This window comes from Oncorhynchus mykiss, chromosome 22 (genome assembly GCF_013265735.2).
Source record: "Oncorhynchus mykiss isolate Arlee chromosome 22, USDA_OmykA_1.1, whole genome shotgun sequence".
Classification (NCBI taxonomy): Eukaryota; Metazoa; Chordata; class Actinopteri; order Salmoniformes; family Salmonidae; genus Oncorhynchus; species Oncorhynchus mykiss.
Window position 1 is genome coordinate 11646219 of NC_048586.1, and position 24339 is coordinate 11670557.

General features: G+C 42.9%; 1 protein-coding gene across 1 annotated transcript in view; it reads right to left on the reverse strand.

Annotated features, from left to right (window-relative positions):
* Window positions 1–24339, reverse strand: part of tns1b (tensin 1b) — a 304662-nt gene that overhangs the window by 159311 nt on the left and 121012 nt on the right. Inside the window, exon 2 of the mRNA XM_036958729.1 lies at window positions 21987–22101. Within this exon, the coding sequence (XP_036814624.1) occupies window positions 21987–22101 (115 nt within the window). The remainder of the gene's footprint in view (window positions 1–21986; window positions 22102–24339) is intronic.

The window sequence follows — 24339 nt, forward strand, 5'->3', positions numbered from 1 at the left end:
ATCCACAGTAAAATACGGTACATTTGTGTTACAGCACACTGTAAGACCTTTCTGTAATTTCACAGCAAAATGTGTTTTACAGTATTAATGATGCTGCATTGTGGGAAAATTGTGTGGGCAGGGAAATAGTCTCTGGCTCATTAACATATTTTAAGGTGTTTGTTGTACCCATGAGTGAGAATGCTGTAACCGCACCAAAACCCTTTGAACACTAGTGGGTGCATGGTATTGTTGTGTCACCCTCATGAACATACTTTGAGACTTGCCTCACAATAGGCTATATGTGTTGCACTCGTTAGTGAGAGTGCTGTACCAATTGCAGGGATACGTGGAAGTAGTTCCCTAACAATTACATTTATACTGTATAGGAAACAGATCAGTGGCAGCAAGTCTGTAACCTTTAATGGTTGAGTGGCATGCCATATCCTTTTGACAGGTTTTGTCCTGTAGTCACTTTCAGTTTAGAAGCTTTGTTAAAGGCATAAAGTGCAAGTTAAAAAAACAACTATCCGTTGGTATGCTGTAAGGTATCATTGAATATTCTCTGTTAGCAATTTCTGATTTTATTATCAAAACAATTCAACAATAATGTATTGTATCACTGTTTGCGGTATATATTTACTGCAGCATACTGTAAATGTTGGTGCATTGTAGAAAAAAAAATATTGTGGTAGGAGAAAGAATCGCTGTCTCAATATCCTATTTAAAGGCTTGCCTTGTAAGTAGCCGTATTTGTTGCACCTGTTAGTGAGAGTACTGTACCAGTTTGAAGGGATACTTTAGGATTATGGCCTTTTATCTACTTCCCCAGAGTCAGATAAACTTGTGGATACCACTTTTATGTCACTGTGTCCAGCATGAAGGAAGTTAGAGGTAGTTTCGCATAGTGTTTGGAAAACAAGGCTTTCTGAAGGCTTCAACACATTTACCAAATTATGCCATGAAAACGGTTCATTACTCAGAGCTTCATTATCTATTCACATTGCATATTTGTGACATCTGCCAGTCAGCAATAAATAGCAGCGTGTGATTATCAGATATTAAAAAAAATAAAACAATTTTTAACTGCTTTCATCAAAATTATTTGGCGCTGCAGTAAATCGTCAGCTTTATTCATCTATAATCAGTTGGAATACCAAGATTACTTTAAAGGTTGAAGTAATCTTGTGCAATGTGTGTGTGTGTATTTAATGCTTTACAAGTTGTTGTTTTTTAAATGGAATCTATGGCATTATTTAGGATGCTTAAGACAGAAGCTTATACTATACTAAATCAAATAAATTATTTGAACAGTACATAAAGTGTGGTTTAACAAAAAACAATTTCAATGGGATTGGACCTCATACACTCACATTCCTGAATGGTGAAACGACATGTACAAAATCCTGTCCAGTAGAGGTCGAAGTCTGAAAGAAGCTGGGAATCGAAGAAAGCACCGAAACCACGGCAAAACTAGTGGGATCTCGCATTTTGCGAGAAAAAAAACACAAAATGAAATGAAGATTCGGTCGTCACGGATTAAGTACTTCTGATAAAGTGATAAACACATCGGCACACTGTTTTGAAGTTAGCTGCTTAGCTATTTCAAAGCATACCTTGGAGCTCCGGTATCAAATATACAGTGCCTTGCGAAAGTATTCGGCCCCCTTGAACTTTGCGACCTTTTGCCACATTTCAGGCTTCAAACATAAAGATAGAAAACTGTATTTTTTTGTGAAGAATCAACAACAAGTGGGACACAATCATGAAGTGGAACGACATTTATTGGATATTTCAAACTTTTTTAACAAATCAAAAACTGAAAAATTGGGCATGCAAAATTATTCAGCCCCTTTACTTTCAGTGCAGCAAACTCTCTTCAGAAGTTCAGTGAGGATCTCTGAATGATCCAATGTTGACCTAAATGACTAATGATGATAAATACAATCCACCTGTGTGTAATCAAGTCTCTGTATAAATGCACCTGCACTGTGATAGTCTCAGAGATCCGTTAAAAGCGCAGAGAGCATCATGAAGAACAAGGAACACACCAGGCAGGTCCGAGATACTGTTGTGAAGAAGTTTAAAGCCGGATTTGGATACAAAAAGATTTCCCAAGCTTTAAACATCCCAAGGAGCACTGTGCAAGCGATAATATTGAAATGGAAGGAGTATCAGACCACTGCAAATCTACCAAGACCTGGCCGTCCCTCTAAACTTTCAGCTCATACAAGGAGAAGACTGATCAGAGATGCAGCCAAGAGGCCCATGATCACTCTGGATGAACTGCAGAGATCTACAGCTGAGGTGGGAGACTCTGTCCATAGGACAACAATCAGTCGTATATTGCACAAATCTGGCCTTTATGGAAGAGTGGCAAGAAGAAAGCCATTTCTTAAAGATATCCACAAAAAGTGTCGGTTAAAGTTTGCCACAAGCCACCTGGGAGACACACCAAACATGTGGAAGAAGGTGCTCTGGTCAGATGAAACCAAAATGGAACTTTTTGGCAACAATGCAAAACGTTATGTTTGGCGTAAAAGCAACACAGCTGAACACACCATCCCCACTGTCAAACATGGTGGTGGCAGCATCATGGTTTGGGCCTGCTTTTCTTCAGCAGGGACAGACAGGGAAGATGGTTAAAATTGATGGGAAGATGGATGGAGCCAAATACAGGACCATTCTGGAAGAAAACCTGATGGAGTCTGCAAAAGACCTGAGACTGGGACGGAGATTTGTCTTCCAACAAGACAATGATCCAAAACATAAAGCAAAATCTACAATGGAATGGTTCAAAAATAAACATATCCAGGTGTTAGAATGGCCAAGTCAAAGTCCAGACCTGAATCCAATCGAGAATCTGTGGAAAGAACTGAAAACTGCTGTTCACAAATGCTCTCCATCCAACCTCACTGAGCTCGAGCTGTTTTGCAAGGAGGAATGGGAAAAAATGTCAGTCTCTCGATGTGCAAAACTGATAGACATACCCCAAGCGACTTACAGCTGTAATCGCAGCAAAAGGTGGCGCTACAAAGTATTAACTTAAGGGGGCTGAATAATTTTGCACGCCCAATTTTTCAGTTTTTGCTTTGTTAAAAAAGTTTGAAATATCCAATAAATGTCGTTCCACTTCATGATTGTGTCCCACTTGTTGTTGATTCTTCACAAAAAAATACAGTTTTATATCTTTATGTTTGAAGCCTGAAATGTGGCAAAAGGTCGCAAAGTTCAAGGGGGCCGAATACTTTCGCAAGGCACTGTAACATCACTAGTTTCACAATCCAATGCTAACTAGCTTTAGCAGAATGATTGGAAATCTATGGGTATCTGCTAGCATGTTTTGTCTAACCCATGGTATTCGGTCTGATATACAACAGCTGTCAGCCAATCAGCATTCAGAGCTCGAACCACCCAGTTTATAATGTAAATTATATTACAGTAATTTTGGGTACCATAAAATTGATTACCATAAAATGGATTAGAATAGCTGTACTGTAAAATAAATTGCAGTAACTTACTGGAAAATATCTGTTTTACAGTGTGACTAACTGGGGTGACAGGTGAGTGTGATGGGGTGTGATGGAAGCGTGTGTGTATTTGTATGTATGTGTGTGTGTGTGTGTGTGTGTGTGTGTGTGTGTGTGTGTGTACGTTACGAGGTCTTATCTAAGCCTAATAATAACCATACCACACCAAACCTTCACAAATGTTTTGTAACATTATTAGGGCAATATCAAAAGTAGGCATAAGTCAGGTCATTGTTTATAGGGAAAATACGAACGGGTTATTAAATTGCGGCATTAAATTAAGTTGTGCATCGCGCCCGTGGAAAAACAGACCCAAATAAGACCCGTGCCGGTTCGGATACGAGAGACCCGTTGAGATCCGAGAGTAGAAACAGACAGAGAAAGAAACCTCTGACCGAGCGCTGTCAGCGCAATCAATAAACGAGCGATATTGGCCAAACGATGCACAGTTACTTGTGCTTAAAAACTGCCTATAACAAATGACAAAAATATATTCATTATATAGTTTTGATGTGTAGCATATTCAAAACTTTATAGCCTATTGTTTTATTGTTTTTTTTTTACTTTTCAAAAATAATATGGTTCAGCTGTCAGAGATATGAGCACTAAATGCATCAGGGCAGTTCATTCATATACAGTATGCCTATGGGCCTAGGCATGCACTATATGATATAAATACAAAGGAAGAGAAGCTTAGGCCTAGAGAGACCGAGAGAAAAATAGAGATATGCCGGACACATTTCCTGACACTAACATGGCTTTATACTACTTCTTTACAGATATAGGTGTACAGAAAGAGGATAATTCCTTAATTTTCTATCAGATTTTTTTTAAACATCAAGATAAGAATTATAACATTCTTCCTCACCTCAAGTTCCACTGTCGGAGTCATTTGTAAAGCTGGTGCGCACTGCCTTCATAGGCCTGCAAAGCTAAGCCTAACAATAGCCATAAGACAATAACGTTTCTTAACTTTATTAGGGTAATATCAAAAGCAGGCCTAAGTCAAATCACTGTTTATAGGGAAAATACGAACAGGTGTACAAAACACAGAGTGTACAAAACATTAAGGATACCTTCCTAATATTGAGTTGCAACCACCCCCCCCCCCCCCCCCCCCCCCCCCTTTGTCCTAAGAACAGCCTCAATTCATTGGGCATTGACTCCACAAGGTGTCGAAAGCATTCCACAGGTATGCTGGCCCATGTTGACTCCAATGCTTCCGACAGTTGTGTCAAGTTGACTGGATGCAGTGGTGGAAAAAGTACCCAAGTGTCATACTTGAGTAAAAGTAAAGTTACCCTAAAATTAACAGAAAACAAATCAAGTAAAAGTGAAAGTCATCCAACAAAATACTACTTGAGTAAATAAATATACTTAAGTATCAAAAGTAAATGTAGTTGCTCAAATATACTTAAGTATCAAAAGTAAAAGTATAAATCATTTCACATTCTTTACATTAAGCAAACCAGACTTCCTTGTTTATTTCATTTACGGATAGCCAGGGGCACACTCCAACACTCAGACATAATTGACAAATGAAGCATTTTGTGTTTAGTGAGTCCGTCAGACCAGAGGCAGTAGGGATGACCAGGGATGTTCTCTTGAGAAGTGCGTGTTTTGGACTGTTTTCCTGTTATGCTAAGCATTCAAAAGTATTTTGGGGTGTCAGGGAAAATGTATGGAGTAAAACTTACATTATTTTCCTTAGGAATGTAGTGAAGTCAAAGTAAAAGTTGTCAAAAATATAAATAGTAAAGTAAAGTACAGATACCCCAAAAAACGACTTAAGTAGTACGTTGAAGTATGTTTTACTTAAGTACTTTACACCACTGGCTGGATAGACTTTTGGTGGTGGACCATTCTTGATACACATGAGAAACTTGCCCATTCACCCTCTGAATGTCACACATGTACACAATCCATGTATCAATTGTCTCAAGGCTTAAAAATCCTTCTTTAACCTGTCTCCTCCCCTTCGTCTACACTGATTGAAGTGGATTTAACAAGTGACATCAATAAGGGATCATAGCTTTTACCTGGATTCACCTAGTCAGTCTATTTTATGGAACGAGCAGGTGTCCTTAATTGTCATGTGTGCTCCCTTTCCGGCCTCTAGGTCACCAGGCTGCTCGTTATGGCGCACACCTATCACCATTGTTGCACCTGCGTGTCACTAGACTCACCTGGAATCTATCACCTCCCTGATTACCTTCCCTATATATGTCACTCCCTTTGGATCCTTCCCCGGGCATTATGGTTTCTGTTTCTGTTTCTTGTCTGTGGGTTGTTCGTGTTTCCTGTTTTGTATTATGTTCCCCCCCCAAACTCTTAGCGCACTCGTTATATTCATGTTTTGTACACAGTGTATTGCAGCATTAAATTAAGTTTTGCAACTTCTGGAAAAGATCAACATAAAAATTTGGCCAATGAAAATGTATCAACAAAATGAAACAAAACAGTTTTTTCATGTGTAAAGACCTAGTTTAGATGTGTCACGCCCTGACCTTAGTTATCTCTGTTTTCTTTATTATTTTGGTTACGTCAGGGTGTGACAAGGGTGGTTGGTTTAGTTTTTGTATTGTCTCAGTGTTTTTGTCCTGTATTCGTTAATTAAAAGGAGAATGTATGCTTATCACGCTCCACCTTGGTCTCATCAATATGACGAACGTGACAGAATAACCCACCAAACCAGGACCAAGCAGCGTGAAAAGGAGGAACAGCGCTTAATGGGGAGATGGACCTGGGAGGAGATATTAGATAGAGCAGGACCCTGGACACAGCCGGGGGAGTATCGCCGTCCTAAGGTGGAGTTAGAGGCAGCGAAAGCGGAGCGGCGATACTACGAGGTGAAATACAGGAGAATAGAGGAACAGCGAGGATACGTGCCAGCGCTCTGCATTTGCAGGGTAAAAATAAACATCCAGCCAGGACGGGTTGTGTCAGCTCTACACTTTAGACCTCCAGTGCGCCTCCACAGTCCAGTACGTCCTGTGCCTGCTCCCCGCACTTGCCCTGAGGTGTGTGTCACCAGCCCGGTACTACCAGTTCCGGCACCACGCACCAGGCCTCCAGTGCGCCTCGGCAGTCCAGAGCGTCCGGCAACAGTACCCAGTCCAGAGCGTCCGGCGACAGTTCACAGTCCGGAACCTCCAACGACGGGCCACAGTCCAGAACCTCCAACGATGGGCCACAGTCCGGGGTCTCCAACGACGGGCCACAGTCCGGGGTCTCCAGCGACGGTTCCCAGTCCGGGGTCTCCAGCAACGGCCCCCAGTCCGGCGTCTCCAGCGACGGTCCTCAGTCCAGAATATCCGGCGATGATCCACGCAACGAGGGTCCCCAGCCTGGGGCCTACGGCGAGGATCCGCAGTCCAGAGCCTCCGACGATGATCCACGGGTCAGTGATACAAGAGCGGACTCAGTGTAAAGAAGGGGGGCGGCGTCCAGAACCAGAGCCGCCACCGAGGTTAGATGGCCACCAAGGGTGGTTGGTTTAGTTTTTAGATTGTCTAGGTGTTTTTGCCCTGTCTAGGTTTTTTTTGTATATCTATGGGATTTCAGTATGTCTAGGTATATGTAGGTCTATGGTGGCCTGAATTGGTTCCTAATCAGACAGCTGTTTATCGTTATCGGGGATCCTATTTAGGTTGCCATTTTGGTTTTGTGGGTTATTGTCTATGTGTAGTTGCCTGTCAGCATTCGTGTTATATAGCTTCACATTCATTTTGTTTCTTTGTTAGTTTGTTTAGTGTTTATTTGTTAATTAAAAGAAGAATGTATGCTTATCACGCTGCGCCTTGGTCTCATCAATATGACGAACGTGACAAGATGCTTAAATACTGTAGGCCTACAATAATAATAATGATATAGGGAATAAAGGGAACACTTAAACAACACAATGTAACTCCAAGTCAATCACACTTCTGTGAAATCAAACTGTCCACTGATTGACAATAAATTTCACATGCTGTTGTGCAAATGGAATAGACCCCTCCTGTCTCAGCCTCCAGTATTTATGCTGCAGTAGTTTATGTGTCGGGGGGCTAGGGTCAGTTTGTTATATCTGGAGTACTTCTCCTGTCCTATTCGGTGTCCTGGGTGAATCTAAGTGTGCGTTCTCTAATTCTCTCCTTCTCTCTTTCTCGCTCTCGGAGTACCTGAGCCCTAGGACCATGCCCCAGGACTACCTGACATGATGACTCCTTGCTGTCCCCAGTCCACCTGGCCGTGCTGCTGCTCCAGTTTCAACTGTTCTGCCTTATTATTATTCGACCATGCTGGTCATTTATGAACATTTGAACATCTTGGCCATGTTCTGTTATAATCTCCACCCGGCACAGCCAGAATGAGGACTGGCCATCCCACATATGCTCTCTCTAATTCTCTCTTTCTTTCTCTCTCTCGGAGGACCTGAGCCCTAGGACCATGCCCCAGGAATACCTGACATGATGACTCCTTGCTGTCCCCAGTCCACCTGGCCGTGCTGCTGCTCCAGTTTCAACTGTTCTGCCTTATTATTATTCGACCATGCTGGTCATTTATGAACATTTGAACATCTTGGCCATGTTCTGTTATAATCTCCACCCGGCACAGCCAGAAGAGGACTGGCCACCCCACATAGCCTGGTTCCTCTCTAGGTTTATTCCTAGGTTTTGGCCTTTCTAGGGAGTTTTTCCTAGCCACCGTGCTTCTACACCTGCATTGCTTGCTGTTTGGGGTTTTAGGCTGGGTTTCTGTACAGCACTTTGAGATATCAGCTGATGTACGAAGGGCTATATAAAAATAAATATACAGTGCCTTGCGAAAGTATTCGGCCCCCTTGAACTTTGCGACCTTTTGCCACATTTCAGGCTTCAAACATAAAGATATAAAACTGTATTTTTTTGTGAATAATTAACAACAAGTGGGACACAATCATGAAGTGGAACGACATTTATTGGATATTTCAAACTTTAACAAATCAAAAACTGAAAAATTGGGAGTGCAAAATTATTCAGCCCCCTTAAGTTAATACTTTGTAGCGCCACCTTTTGCTGCGATTATTCTTCCAGAATGGTCCTGTATTTGGCTCCATCCATCTTCCCATCAATTTTAACCATCTTCCCTGTCCCTGCTGGAGAAAAGCAGGCCCAAACCATGATGCTGCCACCACCATGTTTGACAGTGGGGAGGGTGTGTTCAGCTGTGTTGCTTTTACGCCAAACATAACGTTTTGCATTGTTATCAAAAAGTTCAATTTTGGTTTCATCTGACCAGAGCACCTTCTTCCACATGTTTGGTGTGTCTCCCAGGTGGCTTGTGGCAAACTTTAAACAACACTTTTTATGGATATCTTTAAGAAATGGCTTTCTTGCCACTCTTCCATAAAGGCCAGATTTGTGCAATATACGACTGATTGTTGTCCTATGGAAAGAGTCTCCCACCTCAGCTGTAGATCTCTGCAGTTCACCCAGAGTGCATCTCTGATCAGTCTTCTCCTTGTATGAGCTGAAAGTTTAGAGGGACGGCCAGGTCTTGGTAGATTTGCAGTGGTCTGATACTCCTTCCATTTCAATATTATCGCTTGCACAGTGCTCCTTGGGATGTTTAAAGCTTGGGAAATCTTTTTGTATCCAAATCCGGCTTTAAACTTCTTAACAACAGTATCTCGGACCTGCCTGGTGTGTTCCTTGTTCTTCATGATGCTCTCTGCGCTTTTAACGGACCTCTGAGACTATCACAGTGCAGGTGCATTTATACGGAGACTTGATTACACACAGGTGGATTGTATTTATCATCATTAGTCATTTAGGTCAACATTGGATCATTCAGAGATCCTCACTGAACTTCTGGAGAGAGTTTGCTGCACTGAAAGTAAAGGGGCTGAATAATTTTGCACGCCCAATTTTTCAGATTTTGATTTGTTAAAAAAGTTTGAAATATCCAATAAATGTCGTTCCACTTCATGATTGTGTCCCACCTGTTGTTGATTCTTCACAAAAAAATACAGTTTATATCTTTATGTTTGAAGCCTGAAATGTGGCAAAAGGTCGCAAAGTTCAAGGGGGCCGAATACTTTCGCAAGGCACTTTATAAAATAAATTTGATTTGATTTGACAATAGGTTGAAATTATAGGCAATTAGCAAGACACCCCCAATAAAGGAGTGGTTATGCAGGTGGTGACCACAGACCACTTCTCAGTTCCTATGCTTCCTGGCTGATGTTTTGGTCACTTTTGAATGATGGCGGTGCTTTCACTCTAGTGGTAGCATGAGACGGAGTCTACAACCCACACAAGTGGCTCAGGTAGTGCAGCTCATCCAGGATGGCACATCAATGCGAGCTGTGGCAAGAAGGTTTGCTGTGTCTGTCAGCGTAGTGTCCATAGCATGGAGGCGCTACCAGGAGACAGGCCAGTACATCAGGAGACGTGGAGAAGGCCGTAGGAGGGCAACAACCCAGCAGCAGGACCGCTACCTCCGATTTTGTGCAAGGAGGAGCAGGAGGAGCACTGCCAGAGCCCTGCAAAATGACCTCCAGCAGGCCACAAATGTGCATGTGTCTGCTCAAACGGTCAGAAACAGACTCCATGAGGGTGGTATGAGGGCCCGACGTCCACAGGTGGGGGTTGTGCTTACAGCCCAACACCGTGCAGGACGTTTGGCATTTGCCAGAGAACACCAAGACTGGCAAATCCGCCACTGGCGCCCTGTGCTCTTCACAGATGAAAGCCGGTTCACACTGAGCACATGTGACAGACGTGACAGAGTCTGGAGATGCCGTGGAGAACGTTCTGCTGCCTGCAACATCCTCCAGCATGACCAGTTTGGCGGTGGGTCAGTCATGGTGTGGGGTAGCATTTCTTTGGGGGGCCGCACAGCCCTCCATGTGCTCGCCAGAGGTAGCCTGACTGCCATTAGGTACCGAGATGAGATCCTCAGACCCCTTGTGAGACCATATGCTGATGCGGCTTGCCCTGGGTTCCTCCTAATGCAAGACAATGCTAGACCTCATGTGGCTGGAGTGTGTCAGCAGTTCCTGCAAGAGGAAGGCATTGGTGCTATGGACTGGCCCGCCCGTTCCCCAGACCTGAATCCAATTGAGCACATCTGGGACATCATGTCTCGCTCCATCCACTAATGCCACGTTGCACCACAGACTGTCCAGGAGTTGAGATGCTCAGATGAGTTGGCGGATGCTTTAGTCCAGGTCTGGGAGGAGATCCCTCAGGAGACCATCCGCCACCTCATCAGGAGCATGCCCAGGCGTTGTAGGGAGGTCATACAGGGACGTGGAGGCCACGCACACTACTGGGCCTCATTTTGACTTGTTTTAAGGACATTACATCAAAGTTGGATCAGCTTGTAGTGTGGTTTTCCACTTTAATTTTGAGTGTGACTCCAAATCCAGACCTCCATGGGTTGATACATTTGATTTCCATTGATTATTCTTGTGTGATTTTATGTGATTTTTGTGTGATTTTGTTGTCAGCACATTCAACTATGTAAAGAAAAAAATATTTAATAAGAATATTTCATTCATTCAGATCTAGGATGTGTTATTTTGATGTTCCCTTTATTTTTTTGAGCAGTGTACAATAATAAAACAAATTATAATAAATATGAAAATAAATAAATGAAAGCTGCATCAAACCTGAATAGCGAGTTGCACACACTTTCCATTTGGCCGCGCCAACGTTCTTCTCCTCTTTGTCCACTAAAACATGTCCCAGAGGACATTCACCTTGTAGGCTTCTTTTCACTATACTTTTTCTCTTAGAATTTTCCTTTTACTTAAATTAAAAAGGCTTCTTCACAATCAACAGTAGCCAAGGCCAAAGCTCCTTTCACTCGCTCTCTATCTCATCAGCAGCAGGCGCACGTGTGGTGAGCAGCCAGAACCAGTTTCAGCTGGACATAAGCTATATGTTTTATTGAGTTGCAATTGGCTGACACAGATTACAAGCTCACACAGTTCTCATCACCTCACACACATTAAATTAACAGCGGATGGGTCCACTCGGTACATTTTAATTGCACATAACCGAGACTCGTGGCAATTATATCAGACCTGACCCAGATCTGAGACAAAAGCCAGAATTTAGGACACAGGTCTCTGAATGTTGGGTCTGTTGGACCCGTGAAGACATCTGCATACTTTTGTCTGCATGTACAAACATTCCTATGTCATACCCCTACCTCCACCATTCTTCTGTCCTGAGTCATACTGCTCCGTCCTCTATACACCTACAGTATCATCGGTCAACAGTCCCACGTTGGCTGGCCACCCCCTTGTCCTTGTTAACTTAGGTTTTGACTGACCGAGGCGTTTCTCCCCGTGAGGTTTCGAGGGGAATAGGTAATATCCTGAGAAGAATATCTCCCCCAAACCATGTGGTGGATGGGAGTTGGCTGTGGGGAGATTTTTGTTGAATAGGAAAGTGCAGAACATTTGTTTCCATAACTAGATTTTCTATATGGATTTCCAGAGTATAGGGTATATCAAAACTGGTTTGTTTAACCAGCTGTTTCCTTTGATACATTTTCCAGTTTGTCGAAGGGGCTGCTTCTTACACAAGTGTTGTGCAGTGTGTTATTTCAGTAATGAAATGGGAGTGTTGCAAAAAACAGAGATGGTACCATGGTTCTCAAACTAGCCAATGTAGTCTGCATAGTTCACTATCGATCCCTTATTTGATGTTTATAGCGCAGCTCACGTTGGAGCCTTGAGGTAAAGGTGCATTCTCTATAGAATATGTTTGTTAACTATTAACTACACTGAACAAAAATATAAACTCACCATGTAAAGTGTTACTGTTTCTTGAACAGAAATAAAAGATCCCAGAAATGTTTCATACGCACAAGAAATGTATTTCTCTCAAATTACATTACAGCCTTACTCTAAACTTGATTAATTGTATTTCCATCAATATACACACAATACCCCATAATGACAAACATAAACAGGTTTGTAGATTGTTTTTAAAAATTTTAGAGAAACAAAAACTGAAATATCACATTTATGTAAGTATTCAGACCCTTTACTCAGTACTTGTTGAAGCACCTTTGGCAGCTATTAGATCCAATAATATTCTTGGGTATAACAAACTTGGCACACCTGCATTTGGGGAGTTTCTCCCGTTCTTCTCTGCAGATCCTCTCATTCTCTGTCAGCTGGATGGGGATCGTCGCTGCACAGCTATTTTCAGGTCTCTCCAGAGATGTTTGATTAGGTTCATGTCTAGGCTCTGGCTGGGCCGTTCAAGGACATTCAGAGACCTGTCCCGAAGCCACTCCTGCATTGTCTTGGCTGTGTGCTTAGGGTTGTTGTCCTGTTGGAAGGTGAACCTTCACCCCAGTCTGAGGTCCTGAGCAGGTTTTCATCAAGGATCTTTCTGTACTTTGCTCCATTCAACTTTCCCTAGATCATAACTAGTCTCGGAGTCCCTGCCGCTGAAAAACATCCCCACAGCATGATGCTGCCACCACCGTGCTTCACCTTAGGGATGGTGCCAGGTTTCCTCCAGACGTGACGCTTGGCATTCAGGACAAAGAGCTCAATTTTGGTTTCATCAGACAAATTCTGCATAGAAGGCCAGCATCCCCGAGTCGCCTCTTTACTGTTGACGTTGAGACTGGTGTTTTGCGGGTACTATTTAATGAAGCTGCCAGTTGAGGACTTGTGAGGCGTCTGTTTCCCAAACTAGACATTCTAATGTACTTGTCCTCTTGCTCAGTTGTGCACCGGGGCCTCCCATTCCTCTTTCTATTCTGGTTTGGGCCAGTTTGCGCTGTTCTGTGAAGGGAGTAGTACACAGTGTTTTACGAGATCAGTTTCTTTGCAATTTCTCGCATGGAATAGCCTTCATTTCTCAGAGCAAGAATACTGTTGAGTTTCAGAAGAAAGCACTTTGTTTCTGGCCATTTTGAGCCTGTAATGGAACTCACAAACGGTGATGCTCCAGATACTCAACGAGTCTAAAAAAGGACAGTTTATTGCATCTTTAATCAGCACAACCGTTTTCAGCTGTGCTAACATAATTGCAAAACGGTTTTCTAATGATCAATTCGAATTTTAAAATTATAAACTTGGATTAGCTAACACAACGTGCCATTGGAACACAGGAGTGATGATTGCTGACAATGGGTGTCTGTACGCCTTTGTAGATATTCCATAAAAAATCTGCCTTAAAAAGTAAACAATGTCTACACTGTATTTCTGATCTATGTTATGTTAAAAAAAAAAAAGGCTTTTCTTTCAAAAACAAGGACATTTCTAAGTGACCCCAAACTTTTGAACGGTACTGTACATGTGAAAAGTAACCTTTCTGAGCACAGATTAAATTCATGTTTATAATCCATTTTATTCAAGTAGTCTCTGCACCGTCAAATACCTATGTGGGTGGGCAGTCTGTTTGCTGCAGTACGGCGGGTAAGGAGAGGTCGTTTGTTCGGCTGGCCTGTAGAAGCAGCATATTTGTTGTTCTGCTCCCCTCTGGTGGTGGACTTGACTCAACAGCTTTTCTGCATGTCTTAACTGAACAGCAATTGTGCCAAGATTGTCCTTGGAGGCCACAATCTGCTAACTTTCAGCCGTGTCATGTTATTATCATCAGGTGCATTTAACTGATGAGGTAAAAGAAATGTACCTGAAAACAGTGTTATAAATCTAAAACAGCATTATGATAGGGCCATTGACCTGTAATGTCTAGAGAAATCCAGTAGGGGGCATTGGAAGTATAATGTCAACAAAACAGAAAGGCTGTTTTCCAATAAGGACATGGAGGTCCAATCAACCGCTTGTTGGGGTGAGTGTGAAGCTGAGGCCCTACAGCTGTGTGTGTGTGCGTGCATTTGTGCATGTGCATATAAACTGCTTAGTGCTTTCTTAAAACCATCTCCATAATGTTACATAATAATTCCCCTCCTATCTTGCCATTATGGTAATCTCAGCATATGACCGTTTAACTGATTATGATAATGACATTACACTGAGGAGACAATGCCAATCCATCATACAGAGACGAACCAATGGTCATGATCATCCATCTGATCTTCTCATTTGGCTAATGACTAGGAACGGGAGGGGACCAACACAAAGATGCTTCATACAGCAAGTGACTAAACACGTTAGAGTGCGAGTGGGTGTGTGTGTGTGTGTGTGTGCGTGTGCATGCATGCATTTGTGGACTTATGTGTACTGTATGTTCCCATGATTTTTCAAGCCCGATGTTTTAATGTATGTATATGTGTAAGCTCATGTTTAAGTAAAAACTTTGATGTACTGTCTGTTCCCCTGCATATATTTATACAATAGAGAAGCACAAGCGTGAGTGTACACATGTGATTGTGTGTTAGTGCCTACAGTTGTGTTCAACCAGATGAAAACCTGAGTTCTAACCCCGAGCCAGAAAAACTAAGTGAAACAGGGGTGTGCATAGAATGTTAAAGTTCCTAGCTCTGGAAAATGTCTTACTGAATAAGACACACATGATGTACTTCCACAGACAATGAGAAAATACTAATGAAAAAACAGCACAGCCTATTTACAGTATATACAGCAACAAGTAATGTTTAGACAAGTTAATACAATCTCAATACTAAATCAATACACAACGCCGAACAGCTAATGGGTCCGTATGTGGGAGTGTGTGTTTGTGTTTGTATGTGTGTGCTGTGTGTGTGAGTGTGTATGTGTATGTGGGTGCATATAAACTGCTTAGTGCTTTCTTAAAACCATCTCCATAATGTTACATAATAATTCCCCTCCTATCTTGCCATTATGGTAATCTCAGCATATGACCGTTTAACTGATTATGATAACGACATTACACTGAGGAGACAACGCCAATCCATCATACAGAGACGAACTAATGGTCATGATCATCCATCTGATCTTCTCATTTGGCTAATGAGTAGGAAAGGGAGGGGACCAACACAAAGATGCACAAAGATGCTTCTAAGCAAACAGCTGGAGGCAGGGCGTTCTCCTATAGAGCTCCATTTTCATGGAATGGTCTGCCTATCGATGTGAGAGACGCTGACTCAGTCTCGACCTTTAAGTCTTTACTGAAGACTCATCTCTTCAGTAGGTCCTATGATTGAGTGTAGTCTGGCCCAGGGGTGTGAAGGTGAACGGAAAGGCACTGGAGCGACGAACCACCCTTGCTGTCTCTGCCTGGCCGGTTCCCCTCTTTCCACTGGGATTCTCTGCCTCTAACCCTATTACGGGGGCTGAATCACTGGCTTACTGTTGCTCTTTCATGCCGTCCCTAGGAGGTGTGCGTCACTTGAGTGGGTTGAGTCTCTGATATGATCTTCCTGTTCGGGTTGGCACCCCCCTCGGGTTCGTGCCGTGGGGGAGATCTTCATGGTCTATACTTAGCCTTGTCTCAGGGTAGTAAGTTGGTGGTTGAAGATATCCCTCTAGTGGTGAGGGGGCTGTGCTTTGGCAAAGTGGGTTGGGGTTATATCCTGCCTGGTTGGCCCAGTCCGGGGGTATAGTCGGATGGGGCCACAGTGTCTCCGGACCCCTCTTGTCCCAGCCTCCAGGTAATTATGCTGCAATAGTTTATGTGTCGGGGCACTAGGGTCAGTCTGTTATATCTGGAGTATTTCTCCTGTCTTATCCGGTGTCCTGTGTGAATTTAAGTATGCTCCCTCTAATTCTCTCTCTCTGTCTTTCTCTCTCTCTTTCTATTTCTCTTCTCTCATCGGACCTAAGCCCTAGGACCATGCCTCAGGACTACCTGGCCTGATGACTCCTTGCTGTCCCCAGTCCACCTGGTCGTGCTGCTGCTCCAGTTTCAACTGTTCTGCCTGCGGCTATGGAACCCTGACTTGTTCACTGGACATGCTACCTAGTACCGGACCTGCTATTTTTGACTCTCTCGCTCTCTCTACCACACCTGCCGCCTCTAACTCCGAATGATCGGCTATGAAAAGCCAACTGACATTTACTCCTGAGGTGCTGACCTTTTGCACCCTCTAGAACCACTGTGATTATTATTATTTGACACTGCAGATCATCTATGAATGTTTGAACATCTTGGCCATGTACTGTTATAATCTCCACCTGGCACAGCCAGAGGAGGACTGGCCACCCCTCAGAGCCTGGTTCCTCTCTAGGTTTCTTCCTAGGGAGTTTTTCCTAGCCACCGTGCTTCCACATCTGCATTGCTCGCTGTTTGGGGTTTTAGGCTGAGTTTCTGTATAGCACTTTGTGACATCTGCACATGTAAAAAGAGCTTTATAAATGCATTTGACTGATTGATTCAGTCAGCAAGTGGTGGCTAAACATGTTAGAGTAAGATAAATAAAGAAATTGTGTGTGTGTGTGTGTGCGTGTGTGTGGAGTGCAGTGGAGGCTGCTGAAGGGAGAATGGCTCATAATAATGGCTGGTACAGAACCTATGGAATGGAAACCATGTGTTTGATGTATTTGATACCATTCCACTGATTCTGCTCCTGCCATTACCACGAGTCTGTCCTCCCCAATTAAGTTGCCACCAACCTCATGTGGTGGGGTGGTGTGTCTGAGTGTGTGTGGGTGTGTGCATGTGTGTTTTGTTTATCTACGTGTCTGTGTGTGTGCGTGTGTGCATGTGCGTAGGTGTTCAGTGTTTATGTCAAGATTTATTGTAGTGTGTACAGTATGTTCTCATGTTTTTGCACACCAGATGTTTCAATGTTTGTATACTGTATGTGTATGCTCATGTTTAAGTAAATACTTGGATGTACTGTATGTTCCCCTGCATATATTTATACAATAGAGAAGCACAAGCGTGAGTGTACACATGTGATTGTGTGTTAGTGCCTACAGTTGTGTTACACCAGATGAAAATCTGAGTTCTAACCCCGAGCCAGAAAAACTAAGTGAAACAGGGGTGTGCATAGAATGTTAAAGTTCCTAGCTCTGGAAAATGTCCTACTGAATAAGACAAACATGATGTACTGCCACAGACAATGAGAAGATACTAATGAAACCATAGCACAGCCCATTTATATATAGCAACGAGTAATGTTTAAACATGCTACCGTTTTTTTTTATCGCTTTGGTGCAATTTTCACAAGTTTGTAGAAAACTCAAAACGGATCATCAAAAAGACAGTTGTTTCGAAATTCTAAGCACATCTTCAATTGACTGATTATAACGCACAAAATCATGCAGTCACTTTTCACCAAATTTAATCAGTGTTTCATTTAGAAATGCATGCTTCGGGCCTCCCGAGTGACGCAGGGGTCTAAGGCGTTACTACAGACCTGGGTTCATTCCCTGGCTGTGCCACAACCGGCTGTGGCCGGGAGTCCCATGGGACGGCGCACAATTGGCTCCTTGTGGCGGGTCGGGTGCCTGCAGGCTGACCCCGGTCGCATGTTGAGCAGTGCTCATTGGTGCGGCTGGCTTCCGAGTTTGGCTGGTGGGTGTTGTGTTAAGGAGCGCAGTTAGGCGGGTCAGCTCTGACGAAGGCCATGAGGCCGATACGTAAGCTCATTAAAGATCAGTGATACTATCAAGAGCAGTGTGCGGTTTCCTTATTCCTTCTACTTGTTCAACTGATACCATGCCACTGCAAAAAAGATTGCTCAGGTGTGCGAGTGCCTTTTGAATTTTGAAAGGCTGTAAAACAACGAAATGTGAAAAAAATCAAGGGGTGTGAATACTTTCTGAAGGCCCCACTAGCTAGCATCCAAATTGACCCTAATGCATCTACTGTATGCAGTATAGCAAATAGCAGTTATCATCTCCAATGCATTCATACGTTGAAATCAAGTATTCTAAAAATGTTAACACACTCACATCCATGCAGTGAGTATGGTAGGCTAACATGTCAACACATCCACCCGGGCAGTGATACAGTCTGGTCCCAGATTTGGGACCAGGCTAAGGGTCTAGTCTTTTGACTGGAAACAAACACATGCTGAATAGACCTGCGTCACCAGCCAGGATACGCTCCTATTGTCATGGAGCCTAGCAACGTATCCTGGCAAGAGGCGAGGAAGTGGTGGAGCTGGGATGATGATTGGGAACCCATGTGACTGATGAGTGTTTGTAAACAGTGTTACGGAAGGGAAGGGGGTGTTGGGGTGGGTGGAACATCTGAACATGACTTCACATTACCTCAGAGTGCTCGCCGATGTACTAATAACTCTGAAACCCCATCTGGGTCATTCCTACCAAGCGGTGCCTTTTCTGTCCCCAGGAAATATCATGTGTGGATTCCAAAAGGTTTTAAATATAAGGTCTGATGTCTTTACCTTAAAACACAAAAATATGCATCTTGAAAGGACATTTTATGCATTTTCAACACTTTTTCAGTGGATGTGGGTGTTTTGTCTCCAGGTGTTATTCATCAACTTCCACAAGAAATATAAGCCATGAAATACTAAATATGTATTCATTATTTTATAGTCCTACCTAAAGTCTCTCTCATCATTAACATTTTTTTAATGATTATTGTATTTATGTTTGTTTTATTTAAGCTTTTCTGTGTGTCTCTGATATCACTTTCCATCGTGTTAGTTCAAATCAAAAACTATATTGGTCGCATACCCAGAATTGTAGATGTTATCACATATAGTTTGTTGTAATTCTCCATTTTAGAAAACAACCCCTTCCTACAATGACACCTCAGTCAGGAAGTCATCATCATTTGCTGGGAAAATAATGGTGCAAAGCTAAATATATATAAAAACACTGAATTGTATCAATTTTTCCATGTTTGTTGTAGTTAGTCGGTATGTCCCACTCATAAATGTCCACCCTGTTAGGCTAAATTTGAAAGAAAATTAACCACATGAACCAATATTTCGCAAACCTCATTAAAAATAGTAAAGGAGAACTCCTTATCTGAAATCTTATTCTGAGATTTATGAACACATTTGTTCACTCCGTCCTGAAACAAGACCAATTTCAGTGATTCATCAGTGCTGGCTACTCCAGGCTGTGTCCTTGTATGGAGTGTGTTAGCGTGTGTGTTGCTGTCTGAGTGGGCCTCTATTGTTCATTTTGTACTTTCCTGAGAGCCCACTGGCTGGCCCTCGTAAATCTGCTCCAAGCAGACAGGACACACACACACAGACGTATTTAAACTCTCTCTCACAAACACAGGCAAGCATAGACATAAAACACAGACTTACGTACAAACACGTGCAAACAGACACACGCGCACACACTACCATACTCAGTTGCCTCTATGGAACCAGCCATGTTGTAGTCAATACAGCAGACAACTCAATACCCAAGCCTCTGTTACCATCTATCTACAGTATACAGGTTGACTGACAGGGGAGCTAGCCTCTGTTACCATCTATCTACAGTATACAGGCTGACTGACAGGGGAGCTAGCCTATGTTACCATCTATCTACAGTATACAGATTGACTGACAGGGGAGCTATCCTCTGTTACATTCTATCTATACAGGCTGACTGACAGGGGAGCTAGCCTCTGTTACCATCTATCTACAGTATACAGGCTGACTGACAGGGGAGCTAGCCTCTGTTACCATCTATCTACAGTATACAGGCGGACTGACAGGGGAGCTATCCTCTGTTACCATCTATCTACAGTATACAGGCTGACTGACAGGGGAGCCATCCTCTGTTACATTCTATCTATACAGGCTGAGAGACAGGGGAGCTATCCTCTGTTACATTCTATCTATCTATACAGGCTCTGACAGGGGAGACATCCTCTGTTACCATCTATCTATACAGGCGGACTGACAGGGGAGCTATCCTCTGTTACATTCTATCTATACAGGCTCTGACAGGGGAGACATCCCCGGTGGTGCTGAAGTGTCATGATAAGCCTCTCAGCAGGAGTCAAGGGCTCTTGCTTCAAGTAAGGCCAGATACACATTTGCTCACTACAACGACACACAAAGAAAAAGTATGCACAGACATGCACAATAAGAGGGAAAAAAAGTAGCAGACACAGAAACACATCAGAGTAAGTGGCTAAGAGGTTGACCCATGTGATAGTGAAGCGATTGTGGTCTATGGGGAAATGATTGATCCTATGCATTCTGGCTACCCTAACAGGCCATCCCTTTGGGAGAGCAGGGACAGACAGCTGCAACACACACAGGACCCAGCATAGAGGACTGTAAATATATAAATAAGAGACGCCCATTTCAGGAGGATAATATATCATGGTAATATAATGGGAAGAGACAACAATACAGTTACCAGAAAAACAACAATCTTTCAAAAGGACATAATGTAGTTACTAGTAATGAAGTATTTTTTGTAGGGAGCAGCCAGCCACACGATTATGTATAAATGTCTGCTTTCCAAGAGGACAGTACAACTACAAGGTAATAATAAAAAATGCATGCTTATAGTATACTAGGTCCTCTCAGAGTTAAACACTAAGCCAAGAGAATGCCTCTGTTTCACTTTACTGTGAATAAAATATCCATACCGTGCCAGGAGGAAGGGAAATAGGCAAGCCAAATCTTTCCCTTCTGGATACTAGGCCAAACAACCTGCCAGCATACCGATGCAGCACTATCAGCAGAAGCAGACATGTCCACTAGCCAAGTAGCAGTGACCAGCCAAGCCCAGTGTGTCTACTGTCTAGCCTGTAGGTTTGCCAACGCAGTGGATATAGGGCTATCTACTGTTGATGATTCACAGAGCTATATTATTATATTGCTTGTATTTTCTCTTTACATTGTTTTTGTTGATCTCTAATTCACTCAAAAACTTAGCCACTTCAAATGCTCAATCCTCAGTACCCAGCTAGTACTCAATTTGCTTACTAAACAAACTACAGGTGACTGTCAATATAAAGGAAACATCAACATAAAGTATCTTAATAGGGTGTTGGGCCACCATGAGCCAGAACAGCGTCAATGAGCCTTGACATAGATTCTACAAGTATCTGGAACTTTATTAGAGGAATGCAACACCATTCTTGCACAAGAAATTCCATCATTTGGTCTTTTGTTGATGGTTGTGGAAAACTGTCTTAGACGCCGCTCCAGAAATTCCCATAATTATTCCATTGGGTTGATCTCTAGTGACTGAGAGAGACTCACGCAACGCTTTTAACCCCCTATGCTCCTTTAAGACCCCTTTTTCAAAGTCACAGAGATCTCTTCTTCTATCCATGGTGGCCCAAATAATGGGCAACTTTTATACATGACCCTAAGCATGATGGGCTGTTTTAATTGCTTAATTAACTCAGGAAACACACCTGTGTGGAAGCACCTGCTTTCAATATATTTTGTATCCCTCATTTACTTCAAGTGTTTCCTTTATTTTGACAGTTACCTGTATCAATCTAATCAATGAAATTAGTTAAAAGCCTGATTAGCAAACTATCATTGAGTGAATTGAAAACCTGCCAACCCTTGACATTCCCTGAGCTACTTTAATGTAATTACTCAGTGACCACAACGGTGACCTTGGGAGACCCCAAATGACCCTTTGATGACCCCATATGACCATGGTTACCGTGGTAACACTCAGGCAAGGTCAGGACTAACCTCTGCAGATGAGCCCCTCCTGGCTGACGGTCTGTTTGCACACCCCACAGTGCTTGCTTTTCTTGAATGTCTTCGCCCGGAAGGTGTGTGAGTGAAGCCCCTCGAACTCTTCAGGCTGCAAATGGAACAGATAAAGAGGAGAGGGTTAGTGTTCAATTGCAGATGGCTCAGTTGATCGGGTCATGGTGGTGTCAATACAAAGATTGTGGGTTCAATTTGTGCATAAGCCACGGTATACGTAAGGGTTTTTTATGGATAAAGTAATTTGGACTTTTGTCACAGGCAAAGAAAATGGAACAATCAACCAAACTAGGAATAAAACAAATTGTCTGTCAGTATAAATTAAAAGCTGTGCATCTATAAGGATAGTCCACTACAGTATACTTATTTCATTTGCAAAGATAATGAACATAATATTAATCAAATAGACTTTAGCGGTAGGAGAAGTCTTATTTGCCCTAACTTGAGATGAACACACAGTACCACACCGAATCACATCACAGACTGAAGATTTGCACAAAAGTGCAGAAATGTTAGCATTTGGCCCAACAACTGTAGAAATGGTACACTCCAGCTGCCCTCTACAAAGAAGCAGTTCCCACTTTCTCTACTCCGAGAAACAAGAACAACCACGTCACCCCATGCCCCTCCGTCCCCCCCTCCTTTCCTAAGGCTGCTGCTGGAGGTGTGTTATGCAAGCCCTCTGAGATAATTCCTATCTGACAGCGTCCATAGCGTAGCCTCCTCTGAAATGACCCCCCTGTCTCCAGCCGGCATGTGTTTTCCTTCTCCTATAATTACATCTCAACTGTTCTCCCTTTTTCCTGTCTTCCTTCTAAACTGAGCTCGTTGGCGGGGGTCAGGGTAACAGAAATGTCAAAGCGAAGGACAACCATCTCTGCTCGCTGTGAAACCTGTGTCATGTTCCCTCTTTGTGGTCAGCGTCTCAGCGTCACCCCCGTAATGGACGACTTTGGGGGATTTGGACCGGTGACATCACTTCCTCTGTGTATTTTCTCAGCTGGTCCCCATTTTGGGCTTTTCTGGGTTTCGGCTCGGTGGGATATTGGGCCCCACTAACACACTGTCTGTGGGCCCAACATAGCAATATTGAGCTCATATAACAAAAGTACTTTAGAAGTGAAAGAATCACACATGGCCACACAAGGAGATTTGCTGCATATACGTCACCTGTCTGAAAAGTGAATCAAGACTAACACGTAAACAAGGAGGAAAGAATGTATAACAAAGAGACCTGGGGACCGAGTCGACTCACAATGCATTATGGGGAAGCAGAGATGTAAAACAGACCAGATTCTATAGCCAACACCATTTTTTTATGGTGTAGTGTGTGTGTGTGTGTGTGTGTGTGTGTGTGTGTGTGTGCGCATGCACAGCTGCCTGATTCTTAACCATATTCTTTATGAGGGTTACTGAACGCTTTTCAAGGCAGGAAATGCAGGCCGGAATGGCTTTATAATATCCATCAAATTTCCATTAAGGCAGTGTGTGTGCGCTCGCTGGACAGGGCTCAAAAGGCCATGTGTTTGGCACATTTAGCAACTTTAGAGAGAGACTTTAGATGGCAGGAGAACGGATTGGGGCTGCGGTGTACCACCGAGAGAGAAATCCCAGACCAGACACTGCAGCCGTACCAGTAATGACGCTATGTACCTCCTTTGGCCATCAATCCCAAAGAGTCAGTGGATGGAATGCAGTAAGGCATAGACGTTGCAGGCCAGAGTGAGAGGTAAGCACTTCAGCTGACTCTAGCTGGCTCTCCCACTCTGTCTATATATTATATATTCATAGTGCCTTTGGAAAGTATTCAGACACTTTGACTTTTTCCACATTTTGTTACGTTACAGCCTTATTCTAAAATGGATAAAATTGAAGAAAAAAAATCCTCCGCAATCTACACACAACACCCCATAATGACAAAGTGAAAACAGGTTTTTAGAAATGTTTGCAAATGTATTAAATTCCAAAACAGAAATGCCTTATTTACATAACTATTCAGACCCTTTGCCATGAGACTCGAAATTGAGCTCAGGTGTATCTTGTTTCCATTGATCATCCTTGAGATGTTTCTACAACTTGATTGGCGTCCACCTGTGGTCAATTAAATTGATTGGACATGATTTGGAAAGACACATACATGTCTATATAAGGTCCCACAATTGACAGTGCATGTCAGAGAAAAACTAAGCCATGAGGTCGAATGAATTGTCCGTATAGCTCTGAGACATGATTGTGTCGAGAAACAGATCTGGGGAAGGGTAGCAAAAAAATGTCTGCAGCATTGAAGATCCCCAAGAACACAGTGGCCTTAATCATTCTTAAAAGGTATACA